At 48.5% G+C, this 12120-nt stretch overlaps 1 protein-coding gene across 3 annotated transcripts in view; it reads right to left on the bottom strand.

Moving 5' to 3' along the window:
* Positions 1-12120, bottom strand: part of LOC132835358 (vigilin-like) — a 107267-nt gene that overhangs the window by 27519 nt on the left and 67628 nt on the right. For all 3 annotated transcript variants that reach the window (XM_060854819.1, XM_060854821.1, XM_060854820.1), the window contains 4 exons: positions 9396-9527; positions 6807-7025; positions 4176-4397; positions 1762-1980 (listed from right to left, as the gene is read on the bottom strand). In XM_060854819.1, coding sequence (XP_060710802.1) covers positions 1762-1980; positions 4176-4397; positions 6807-7025; positions 9396-9527 — 792 coding nt within the window. The remainder of the gene's footprint in view (positions 1-1761; positions 1981-4175; positions 4398-6806; positions 7026-9395; positions 9528-12120) is intronic.

Genomic DNA, 12120 nt, shown 5'->3' with positions numbered 1-12120 from the left:
TATTCTATATTTTGAAGTATGAGGTTTACTTAGAAGTGGAAGATTTTAATTTTTATAGTAGGTAAAAACAAGGACTGCAGATGCAGGAAACCAGAGTCCAGATTAGAGTGGTGCTGGAAAAGCACAGCAGTTCAGGCAGCGTCCGAGGAACAGGAAAATCGACGTTTCGGGCAAAAGCCCTTCATCAGGAATAGAGCTGATTGGAATATCAGGAATATTCCTGATGAAGGGCTTTTGCCCAAACGTCGATTTTCCTGACCTGCTGTGCTTTTCGAGCACCACTCTAATCTGGACTTTAATTTTTACAGTATTTAGTTTAGATACTGTAGTGTAGAAGCAGCACTTTTGGAGTAGTGTGTGCAGCTCTGGTCACCCTGTCGTAGGAACGATATTACTAAATTGGAGAGGGTGCAGAACAGATTTATCAGGATGTTACAGGAATGGAGGGTTTGAGTTATCAACAGGATAGTCCTTTTTTTCCTGGAGCGTAGAAGAGGTTGAGCAGGTGACCTTAAAAAGGTCTGTAAAACCGTCCAAATGCCTTTTAAGTGTTGCAATCGTACTAGCCTCCACCACTTCCTCTGAGAGGCTAATTACAGATGGGCCATAAATGCAACCATTGCCTGGGCAGCATGGTGACTCAGTGGTTAGCACAGCTGCTTCACAGCGCCAGGGACCCGGATTCAATTCCACCCTCGGAGGGAGTGTCTGGGTGGAGTTTGCACATTCTCCCTCTGCCTGGGTTTCCTCCCACAGTCCAAAGATGTGCAGGTTAGGGGAATCTGGCCATGCTAAATTGCCCGTAGCGTCCAAGGATGTGCAGATTTGGTGCACTCGTCAGGGGAAATGACTAATGGGTCTGGCTGGGTCAGTGTGGACCTGTTGGGCCAAATGGCCTATTTGCACACTGTGGGACTTCTATGATAAATAACAGTTGCAACCATTACCAGTGATGCCACATCCCATACAAACATGAGTAAATAAGTGCCTTCAGAAGACAAGGATCTGAACGAAATAGTCATTGTGACATAGAATCCCTACAATGTGGAAGCAGGCCATCCGAGTCCACACTGACCCTCCAAAGGGCAGCTGCCCCTACCTTGTATTTCCCATGGCCAGTTCACCTAACCTATAGGTCTTTGGGCTGTGGGAGGAAACCGGAGCAGCCAGGGGAAACCCACCCAGGGCGAATGTGCAAACTCCACACAGATAGTCATCTGAAGGTGGAATCGAACCAGGATCCCTGGCACTGTGAGGTCGCTAACCACTGAACCATCGTGCCACTCCAGAAGCTGGCCATTCGGCCCATCAGGTCAATACTGGAAAGCAAAATTGAAATACTGTGATACATTCAATCCTGAATCCACTACCCAACGGAGTTCCCCATTCAGTGTCTCCCAGTGGTGCATTCCTGCCGAGTCAGTAGGTCGCCCTCTCACCTATGGGGACTGGAACAATGCTGGTCCCCCACTGGAGGCTCAGCTGGGCAATACTGAGGGGCTGCTGCACTGTCCGAGGTGCCTCCTTTCAGATGTTAACCTGATCCCCCTAAACAGCCTGTTCAGCTGGGCACAGCAGACCACGAGGTGCCAAGCGAAGAAGGGGAGTTATTCTCACCGATGTGTACCACCATCCCGCATCAGGTCCCAGTCTGTGGGATCTTGCTTTGTGTGCACTGGCTGTTGCATCTGAGTCCCAGCAAGCCGGATCACCCCTAGAAGCCATTAGTGGGAAATCTCTCTTCCTTTCCCTTATGCTTACCAGGTCTCCGATGATTTCCTGGATTCTCCGTTTAGCTGCCTCCACACAGTCCTTCGCCCCTTTCAGCACCACCCGGTCACTCTGGACCCCTGTGCGCGGGAAGCTGACTGTCACACCTCCGTACTCCTCTGCGATCTCGCGCAGCACTTGCCCCCTGCGTGCCACGAAGTGCCGGTGATATTTGGGGTCCACGATCATCAAGTCTTCAATCACGTTGTCCTAAGGGAAAAGAGTCGCAGAATTGAGGGACACCGCTTAAAGCCGGGGCTGGGTCGGAAGCGCTCCTTGACCACTTAGAGGACCTCCAGGTGGTCTGAGGGCGCGGAGACCTCTTGAACACTGACCTGCTCCACGCGGGACAGCGGGCAATGCAGGATACGTGGTCACTGGGAATTTTAGCGGGCTCTCTCCACCCACTCCTGCATACCCATCGCATTGAATTCTGACAGAGGAGGCTAATTTGTTAGCGAGTTTTGAGAAGATTTGTAGCTCAGGTGGAGGTTCAGGATGTAGGTTTGCTCGCTGAGCTGGAAGGTTCATTTTCAGACGGAGGCTCAGTGGTGACGTTACGGTTTGCTCAGCGAGCAAACCTACATCCAGAGGCAAATTTATGACCATGCCCGCCAGGAATAAGCTGTCCAGCCCTGACACCATCTTTCAGCTTGCACAGAAACATCAATAATCTCTTGTTGGGGCAGAACATAAACAATGCCAAAAAGAGACACCAAGTCGGCACTTTTTTGTGTTCCACGTTTAAGAACTGAAAACCGACCGAACTGATGAAAGTAAAACCAGGCAGGTAGACTCTAATCGGTCAGGACATTGCCATGGGGATGCAGCTGGGATCCGCTGTCTCAATAAGCCAGTCTTGATGGAAAAGAAAACGCGGTGAGCGTACATATTCCATTTGCCTACGAAGAATAATGGCCTCTGTGTGAATAAATACATGGGGCATGTGCAAATGAAATACTCTGCAAGCCTGAGTGATCATCTCAACTTGGTTTCCAGTATAGCTCTTAGTGCTGTCGGAATTATTTAGTAAACGTCAAGCAGAATCATATCTAATGTTGCAAGTAATGGTCTGAGTTCCATCACATGGGTTAGTTGAGCACAGTGGACTTGCAGATGGTCAGAAGGATGGTTTTGTTCAGTACAGTTTACCAGGTGCTGGGACATATGGCCGACATAACTGGCATCACACTGGCACTGTAACTCATATACCACTAAACATATTTCCGGCCTGACAGCAGCATCCTGTTAGTGGAGAACACCACTTGTGCGTTTGCTACAAAACAGCAGCATGACGGATGACTTATTTCACCACTTTTTGACATGCCTTCCCCTTTCAGGGTAACCTGAGGGAGCCTTTCAGAAATGGAGAGCACGAGGATATAATGAGCAGAATAGAGCAGGCCAAGAATGGTATACAATGGATGCACATAGGCTACACTGTAGCTCAGTGAATGTGGTGCATGCCTCTGAGTCAGAAAGTCATGGGCTCGAGTCCAAAGCTAGGGACAAGGGCACAAAATCCTGACTGCCATTCCCAATGCCAATAGTGAGGGAACTCTCCAGCATTGCCTGATGTACAAGATGTTAAATCCAGGCCCATTACCCCTCAAGGTCGGTCAATGCAAAAAGATCTCACAAAAAAAATATCCTCCCTGCTCTCCTGAGCCTCTGTTGACGCCTCAACCAATACATTGGGAAGACAGCTTCATTGCTATTGGTCAGAGCTTGCTTTGCGTGAAGCGGGCATGTTTCCTACAAAATAAAACTTCATAGTCTGGAGACTGTGCAGGACATTGGTGAGGCCACTTTTGAATACTGTGTTCAATTCTGGTCTCCCTGCAATGGGAAAGATGTTGTTAAGCTTGAGAGGGTGTGGAAAAGATTTGCAAGAATGTTTGTTGGGGGGTTGGAGAGTTTGAGCTATAGACCGAGAGGCCTGGGACTATTTTCCCTGGAGTGTTGGAGGCTGAGGGGTGACCTTATAGAGGTTTATAAAATAATTAAAGGCATGGATAAGGTGAACAGCCAAGGTCTTTGCCCCAGAGTAGGGGAGTCCAAAACTAGAGGGCATCGGTTTAAGGTGAGCAGGGAAAGATTTAAAAGGGACTTTTTCATGCAAAGGGTGGTGCGTGTATGGAATGAGCTGCCAGAGGAAGTGGTGGAGGCTGGTACAATTGCTACATTTTAAAGGCATCAAGATTAGTATATGAAGAGAAGGATTTGGAGGGATATGGGCCAGATTAATGTAGGATATCTGGTCAGCATGGACGAGTTGGACTGAAGGGTCTGTTTCTGTGCTGTACAGCTCTATGACTCTAAGTGCTTTTGGATGCCCTAACATTGTATAAAATGCAACTTCCTTCCTAACACTGAGGTGAGGATAATTAACAGAGGGAACTTACCAGGTTCTTAATAAGAATCTCCAATTCTTTATGTGCCTGCTTTATTGCTTCTTCTTTTCCGACGATGGTGATGAGCTCTTGGTCCCTATCGTCTGCTGCGGGGAAGATGATGCGGGCTCCCGTGCGGTCTCGCACCCTGCGGATGTTACCGCCGCCCCTCCCGATGAGAAATTTGTGGTATTCCGGTTTGGCGTGTAGCTCTACAGTGCAGTTGTTGATTTGCTGCAGGAGCGGAGAAGGAATCGAGAACGGAACACTTTCAATCAGGATAAAAACGAAGAACCGCAGACGCAGGTATCGCGAAAAGCAAAACAGGAGTGCTGGGGAAACTCAGCGGGCCCAGTAGCATAGAGTCATAGAGATGTACAGCATGGAAACAGACCCTTCGGTCCAACCCGTCCATGCTGACCGGATATCCCAACCCAATCTAGTCCCACTGTAGAGAGAGAAGCAGAATTCTGTTCCTCTCTTCTCAGGGCCTGCTGGGTTTCTCTAGCACTTCCTACATGTACTTAATCGCAAACCTCTCCTGCTGATGACACTGGGAGGATTAATTGTAAAGTTCTACCAGACAAAGCTTGCTTGGACAAGTCCTGTATCATCCAGCTTTACTTTGACTCCTCCCCATTAATCTACTGTACACCCCCATTAATTAAACTAAGGATCCCATACGCTTTTAATTAGCCTTTTTGATGAGTTCTGAGAGACAAGTATGAACACATAGTATTGATTTTTTTTTGTACTTGCTTGTGGGATGTGGGCCTGCATTTATTGGCTATCCCTAGTTGCCCCTCAGAAGGTGGTGGTGAGCTGCCTTCTTCAACAGCCACAGTCCTTGTCCTGCAGGTCAAACCACAATGCCCTTCGGGAGGGAATTCCGGGATTTTGACCCAGCGACAGTGTAGAAACAGCCAATATATTTCCAACTCAAAAACCACACAACACCGCCTTATCGTCCAACAGGTTTATTTGAAAACACGAGCTTTCGGACCCTCGCTCCTTCTTCAGGTGTCAGTGAGCGAGCGAGGCTCAGAAAGCTAGTGTTTTCAAATAAATCTGTTGGACTGTAACACGGTATTGTGTGATTGTTAACTTGGTCCACCCCAATCCAACACCGGCACCCCCACAATATATTTCCAAGTCATGATGGTGAATGGCTTGGAGGGGAGATTTTACAGGTGAGTGATGTCCCCATATATCTGCTGCCCTTCGCCTTCAAGATGGACGTGGTCATGGGTTTAGATGGTGCTGTCTGAGGATTTTTGGTAAGTTCCTGCGTGCATCTTGTAGACAGTACACACTGCTGCTACTGAGCGTCGGTGGTGGAAGGAGGGGATGTTTGTGGACGCGGCATGGGCTGCTTTGTCCTGGATGGTGTCGAGCCTCTTGTTGGAGCTGCCCCCACCCAGGTAAAAGATTGGAAAGGTAGTGCAGGGGAGGAGAGATAACTAGACCTGTGTGCACTACCCCTAAGCCGTCAGCAAACAGGTTCAGCATGATGCAGATGGAAAACTTAATGCTGCTGATAAATCATCTAATTCTGTCTTGGTGCAAATTGGACCTCTGCTGAGATTTTTCTCTGCTTCCTGCTGTATTAAGTTAAAAATCACACAACACCAGGTTATAGTCCAACAGGCTTAATTGGAAACGCACTAGCTTTGGGAGTGTCGCTCCTTCATCAGGAGTGACGCTCCGAAAGCTAGTGTGTTTCCAATTAAACCTGTTGGACTATAACCTGGTGTTGTGTGATTTTTAACTTTGTACATCCCAGTCCAACACTGGCATCTCCAAATCCTGCTGTATTGTATTTGCTATACACTCTGATATCCAAAACTGCAGTGGGCCTGGACAATGCTAATTTCTTAAACTAGAATGGAACCAGACTGAAAAGGTCACTATGAGATCAGTCAAAGTGCCACACGCAATCCTTCACATCCCACCATTTGTTGCTCCTGGTAACTGAAACTTTTCAGGAACAAAATAAAAATTATCTGATCAAATATTGTCTCTTCTGTTCTTTTAAGATTTTAGATTAGATTAGATTTCCTACAGTGTGGAAACAGGCCCTTCAGCTCAACCAGTCCACACCGACCCTCCGAAGAGTAACCCACCCAGACCAATTTCCCTCTGACTAATGCACCTAACACGGGTTAGCACTGCTGCCTCACAGTGCCTGAGACCCGGGTTCAATTCCCGACTCAGGCGACAGACTGTGTGGAGTTTGCACGTTCTCCCAGTGTCTGCGTGGGTTTCCTCCGGGTGCTCCAGTTTACTCCCACAGTCCAAAGATGTGCGGGTCAGGTGAATTGGCCATGCTAAATTGCCCGTAGTGTTAGGTAAGGGGTAAATGTAGGGGTATGGGTGGGTTGCGCTTCGGCGGGTCAGTGTGGACTTGTTGGGCCGAAGGGCCTGTTTCCACACTGTAAGTCTAATCTAATCTAACACTAAGGGCAATTTAGCATGGCCAACTCACCCTGACCTGCACATGCTTCTTCCTACAGCCTGCCCCTTCAAGATTTTGACCTACTACGTCCTTAAGTCACTCAGTGTCAAATTTTATTGCACAGCCCTTCTGTCCTGCACTTGGGGATGTGAAAGGTGCCATGTAAATTAACAATGTGACTGGAATACCTTCTCCTCAGCCAGCTGAAGCAGCTGTTTCCTCGCTTTCTCCACTTCCTCGACAGGACCCCTGATGGTGACTTTGTCGCTGCCTGAGCCTTCAGAAGGGAAATGGATGTGCACCCCTCCACATTCCTCCATGAGTGACCGGACCAGACGCCCCTTAGCACCAATCAGAGAGTTGTGCAGTTTGGCAGGGATCAAAACATCCACCTCTTTGATATTCGCCTAAAGCCAACACAATGGCAATTAAAGAGAGACAAACTATACACACATGTGTGCGTGCACATGGATATATTCAAAAATACCATACAGCTGCTCATAATGAACTATTGCATTAAGAACGCATCTCAAAAAGGTATTGAGGAACCCATGTTCAACTTGCAGAGTGTGCACAATTAGTGCAGAAGTTGTGTCAAACTGAGGGCGACTATAGCAGGCCATTGCCTGAGGTCTCACTGCCAGGACAATACAGCCAATGCATGTCTCAGTGACGCCAAAATGTCAGGGGAGGAGAGAATGTTAGATTGTAACTCCAAATCTCACCAAATCTCCAAAACACCATGTTATACACTGACAGACTAATCCCCAGCAGTACTATACCACAGTGTCACACACTGACAGACCTGTCTACACCAGTACTATACCACAGTGTCATTCACTGACAGATCTGTTCTCACCAGTACTATACCCCAGTGTTATAAGTGATAGACATGTCGCCACACGTACTGTATCCCAGTATTATAGTGACAGACTTATACCCACCGGTAATGAACCCCAGTGTTATACAGTGACAGACCTGTCCCCACCAGTACTGTACCCCAGTGTATTACAGTGACAAACCTGTCCCCACCAGTACTGTACCCCAGTGTTATACAGTGACAGACCTGTCCCCACCGGTACTGTACCCCAACATTATACAGTGACAGACCTGTCCCCACCAGTACTGTACCCCAATATTATACAGTGACAGACCTGTCCCCACCAGTACTGTACCCCAGTGTTATACAGTGACAGACCTGTCCCCACCAGTGCTGTACCCCAATATTATACAGTGACACATCTGTCCCCACCAGTACTATACCCCAGTGTTATACAGTGACAGACCTGTCCCCACCAGTACTGTACCCCAGTGTTATACAGTGACAGACCTGTCCCTGCCAGTACTGTACCCCAGTGTTATAAAGTGACAGACCTGTCCCCACCAGTACTGTACCCCAGTGTTAGACAGTGACAGACCTGTTCCCACCAGTACTGTACCCAGTGTTATACAGTGACAGATCTGTCCCCACCAGTACTGTACCCCAGTGTTATGCAGTGACAGACCTGTCCCCACCAGTACTGTACCCCTGTGTTATACAGTGACAGACATGTAACTCCCAGTCCTGTACGTCAGTATTATACAGTGACAGACCTGTCCCCACCAGGACTGGACCCGAGTGTTATACAGTGACAGATCTGTCCCCACCAGTACTGTACCCCAGTGTTATACAGCGACAGACCTGTCCCCACCAGTACTGTACCCCAGTGTTACAGAGCAACAGACCTGTCCCCACCAGTACTGTACGTCAGTGTTATACAGTGACAGACCTGTTCCCACCAGTACTGTACCCAGTGCTATAGTGACAGACCTGTCCCCACCAGTACTGTACCCAGTGTTATACAGAGACAGACCTGTCCCCACCAGTACTGTACCCCAGTGTTATACAGTGACAGACCTGTCCCCACCAGTACTGTACCCCAGTGTTACAGAGCAACAGACCTGTCCCCACCAGTACTGTACCCCAGTGTTATACAGTGACAGACCTGTTCCCACCAGTACTGTACCCAGTGCTATAGTGACAGACCTGTCCCCACCAGTACTGTACCCAGTGTTATACAGAGACAGACCTGTCCCCACCAGTACTGTACCCCAGTGTTAGACAGTGACAGAGCTGTCCTCACCAGTACTGTACCCCAGTGTTATACAGCGACAGATCTGTCCCCACCAGTACTGTACCCCAGTGTTATACAGTGACAGACCTGTCCCCACCAGTACTGTACCCCAGTGTTATACAGTGACAGAGCTGTCCCCACCAGTACTGTACCCCAGTGTTATACACTGACAGAGCTGTCCCCACCAGTACTGTACCCCAGTGTTATACACTGACAGAGCTGTCCCCACCAGTACTGTACCCCAGTGTTAGACAGTGACAGAGCTGTCCCCACCAGTACTGTACCCCAGTGTTAGACAGTGACAGAGCTGTCCCCACCAGTACTGTACCCCAGTGTTAGACAGTGACAGAGCTGTCCCCACCAGTACTGTACCCCAGTGCTCTTTCTCATGGTCCTTTGGTTCTCTATCTTTGACCTTCACCTTCATCAACTCTACCACCATCGGAGCTCTTTGCTTCTGACCTGTCACTGCCTGAAGGCTTACAACTCTGTTCCCTGCTCTTTCAAGCCTTCTCCAACTGCTTGAGCTACCACTCCCAATGCTTCCTGTATGTGTATGTGTGTGCGCTTGCCAATATCCTGCAATATACATTCCAAGCCTTCAGAATGAAAACAGGTTGTGAAGCTGCTGCAGTGGACAGGGATGCTCCCGGTCTGATGTACCAGCTCGCGCTGAATGGCCAGGATCCGATCCCGGGCGGCTTCACAATTCACTTTCTTCCCTGTGATGAGGATCACTTCGGAGTTGCTATTCTCTGTTGGGAGGTCGATCTTGGTGTTTGTTTCTTCACGGATCTGGGAAACAATGGCAGAGTCAGAGGAAATCCTAAGAGCTTCAGAAATAGGAGCAGGATGAGGCTATTCAGCCCATTGAACCTGCTGCACCGATTCAATAAGATCATGACCAATCCACTTTTCCTGCCTGCCACCCACGCCCATAACCTCTGACTTGCTTGTCCATCAGATTGGAGTTTGCACATTCTCCCTGTGTCTGTGTGGGTTTCCTCCGGGTGCTCCGGTTTCCTCCCACAGTCAAAATAATTGCAGGTTAGGGTGAACTGGCTGTGCTAAATTGCCCATAGTGTTAGGTGTATTAGTCAGAGAGAAATGGGTCTGGGTAGGCTACTCTTCAGACGGTCAGTGTGGACTGGTTGGGCCGAAGGGCCTGTTTCCACACTGGAGGGAATCTCATCTAATCTAATAATCGATCGAACCCAGCTAAGCCTGCTCAACTCTACGGGATCGGGAATCCCAAACAGTAACAACCTCACAAAGAAGCCACGGGTTCCTAACTCTATCTTAAATGGGAGACTCTTTATTTTGAAACTGTGTTCCCTGGTTCTCGACTCTAAACATCTTCTCAGCATTTACCCTGTCAAGCCCCCTCAGAACTTTCCATATTTCAATATGATCTCCTCCTGCTCTTCAAATAAGTACGGGTCAAATGTGCTCAGGTTTTTCTCTTAAGACAAATCTTTTTCCGAGGCATCAGCCCGGGGATAAGGAACTTCTCGAGTGAGGAGACCAAAAATGTCCACAATACTCCAGTGTATTCTCACCAATACACGACACTGTACGGTTGCAGCATCAGCACTTTTATACTCCATCCTCTTGCAATAAAGACCAAGTAACGCTCACACCGTTTATTATGGTGTGGGAGATTCAATCAGTAACAGGGTACAGCAAAGGCGAGCTGAGAGAAGACGAAGCATGAGAGGAAGTGGAGTCTTTCAGACTCACACGGAGGTATGTGAAAGGAAAAAGGAGGCTATCTGGCCCATCAATTCTCTGCAGAGCAATGTCGTCAGTCCCATTCCCCGGTTTAACCTGTGTGCCACACAATGTGAAATACTCTAGCTGGGGTTGGGGTTAAGCAAGTGCAGAGGCAAAGGAACCCCCTTTGTGGACTCCCTGGAGCACCAGTGGAGGAATGCTCCCCTCCATATACATCCCACTTTGACCTTGTTGAACTCAGCATCACCCCACCCTGGGACCTGCCAACTCGGCCCCAGTGACACTCCTCTGACTGGGCCAACTTGACTGCAGTTCCAGCAGTAGCCACCATTCCCACCCGGTGCCATTGGAGCTACAAGCCTTCCTGCTATCTCACTGGCTCACTCGCACTGTCTAATGACGGACTTGTTCCCGGGAAAGTAGTGAAGGTCTTGCAGGGTTAGGGGTAGGGACAAACTCCTCCCTGGAATTTGAGCCGGGTGTGGTGGTTGGGTGCAAGGATGGGGTTGCAACACCTGCACAACATCCAAGCCATGAACTCCCAGACAGCACAAAGGCAAATGTTTACAATGCTGGGCAGGCTGAACCTTGTTGGAGCAGATAGCACTGTATTGCTTGATGGATGAAACCACGGTGGGTTAGGAATTAGGAACAAGAGCAAGTCACTTGGTCTCTCAATTGCTCAGTAATTCAATAAGATCATGGCTGGTCTGATTGTTACCTCAACTGTACATTCCCAGCTACCTTTGATAACCTCTTGCCTCCTTGCTGATCAAGTATATATCCTGCCTTGCTTTAAAGACTCTCCTCCAATACCTTTTGAGGGTGAGAGCTGCAAAGACACACTTACCTCGGAGAAAAAAAATTACTCCTTATCTTAAATAGGCGATCCCTTATATTGAAACCGTGAGTAGCAATAGGCCATTCATCCCATTGACTCTGCTCCAACATGCATCAGGTTTCGGGGTGATGGTGGGAATCACTTATTCATAACACAGGGAAAATGAATCACAAATTCTCCCAACTACGGTGGCTCAGTGGTAAGCACTGCTGCCTCATGGCACCAGGGACCTGGGTTCGATTCCACCCTCGGGCGACTGTCTGTGCAGAGCTTGCATGTCCTTCCCTGTGTCTGTGTGAGTTTGCTCTGGTTTCCTCCCACAGTCCAAAGATGTGCAGGCTAGAGTGGATTGGACATACTATGGTGTCCAGAACTGTGCAGGCTAGGTGGATTAGCCATGAGAAATATTGGGTAGGGGTCTGGAGGGGTGATATTGACTCGATGGGCCAGATGGCCTGCTTCCACACTGTAGGGATTCTATATAAAACAAAAAATCATGGCTAGTCTTCTACTTGAACACCCTCTTCCTACACTCTCCCTTGACACTTTCAATATTTCGAAATCTATTGATCTCTGTCTTGAACATAACCTGATAATAATGCAGTGTAGAGAGTGAGTGTGGTGCTGGAAAAGCACATCAGGTCAGGCAGCATCCGAGGAGCAGGAAAATCAACGTTTCAGGCATAAACCCTTCATCAGGAATTTTTGAAAAGTCCTGATGAAGGGCTTACGCGTGAAACATCGACTCTCCTGCTCCTTGAATGCTGCCTGACCAGCTGTGCTTTTTCAGCACCACACTCTCGACACTGATCT

This window comes from Hemiscyllium ocellatum, chromosome 44, assembly GCF_020745735.1.
Source record: "Hemiscyllium ocellatum isolate sHemOce1 chromosome 44, sHemOce1.pat.X.cur, whole genome shotgun sequence".
NCBI lineage: Eukaryota > Metazoa > Chordata > Chondrichthyes > Orectolobiformes > Hemiscylliidae > Hemiscyllium > Hemiscyllium ocellatum.
The sequence above is the reverse complement of the archived record's forward strand: the minus strand, read 5'-3'. Positions and strand labels throughout refer to the sequence as shown.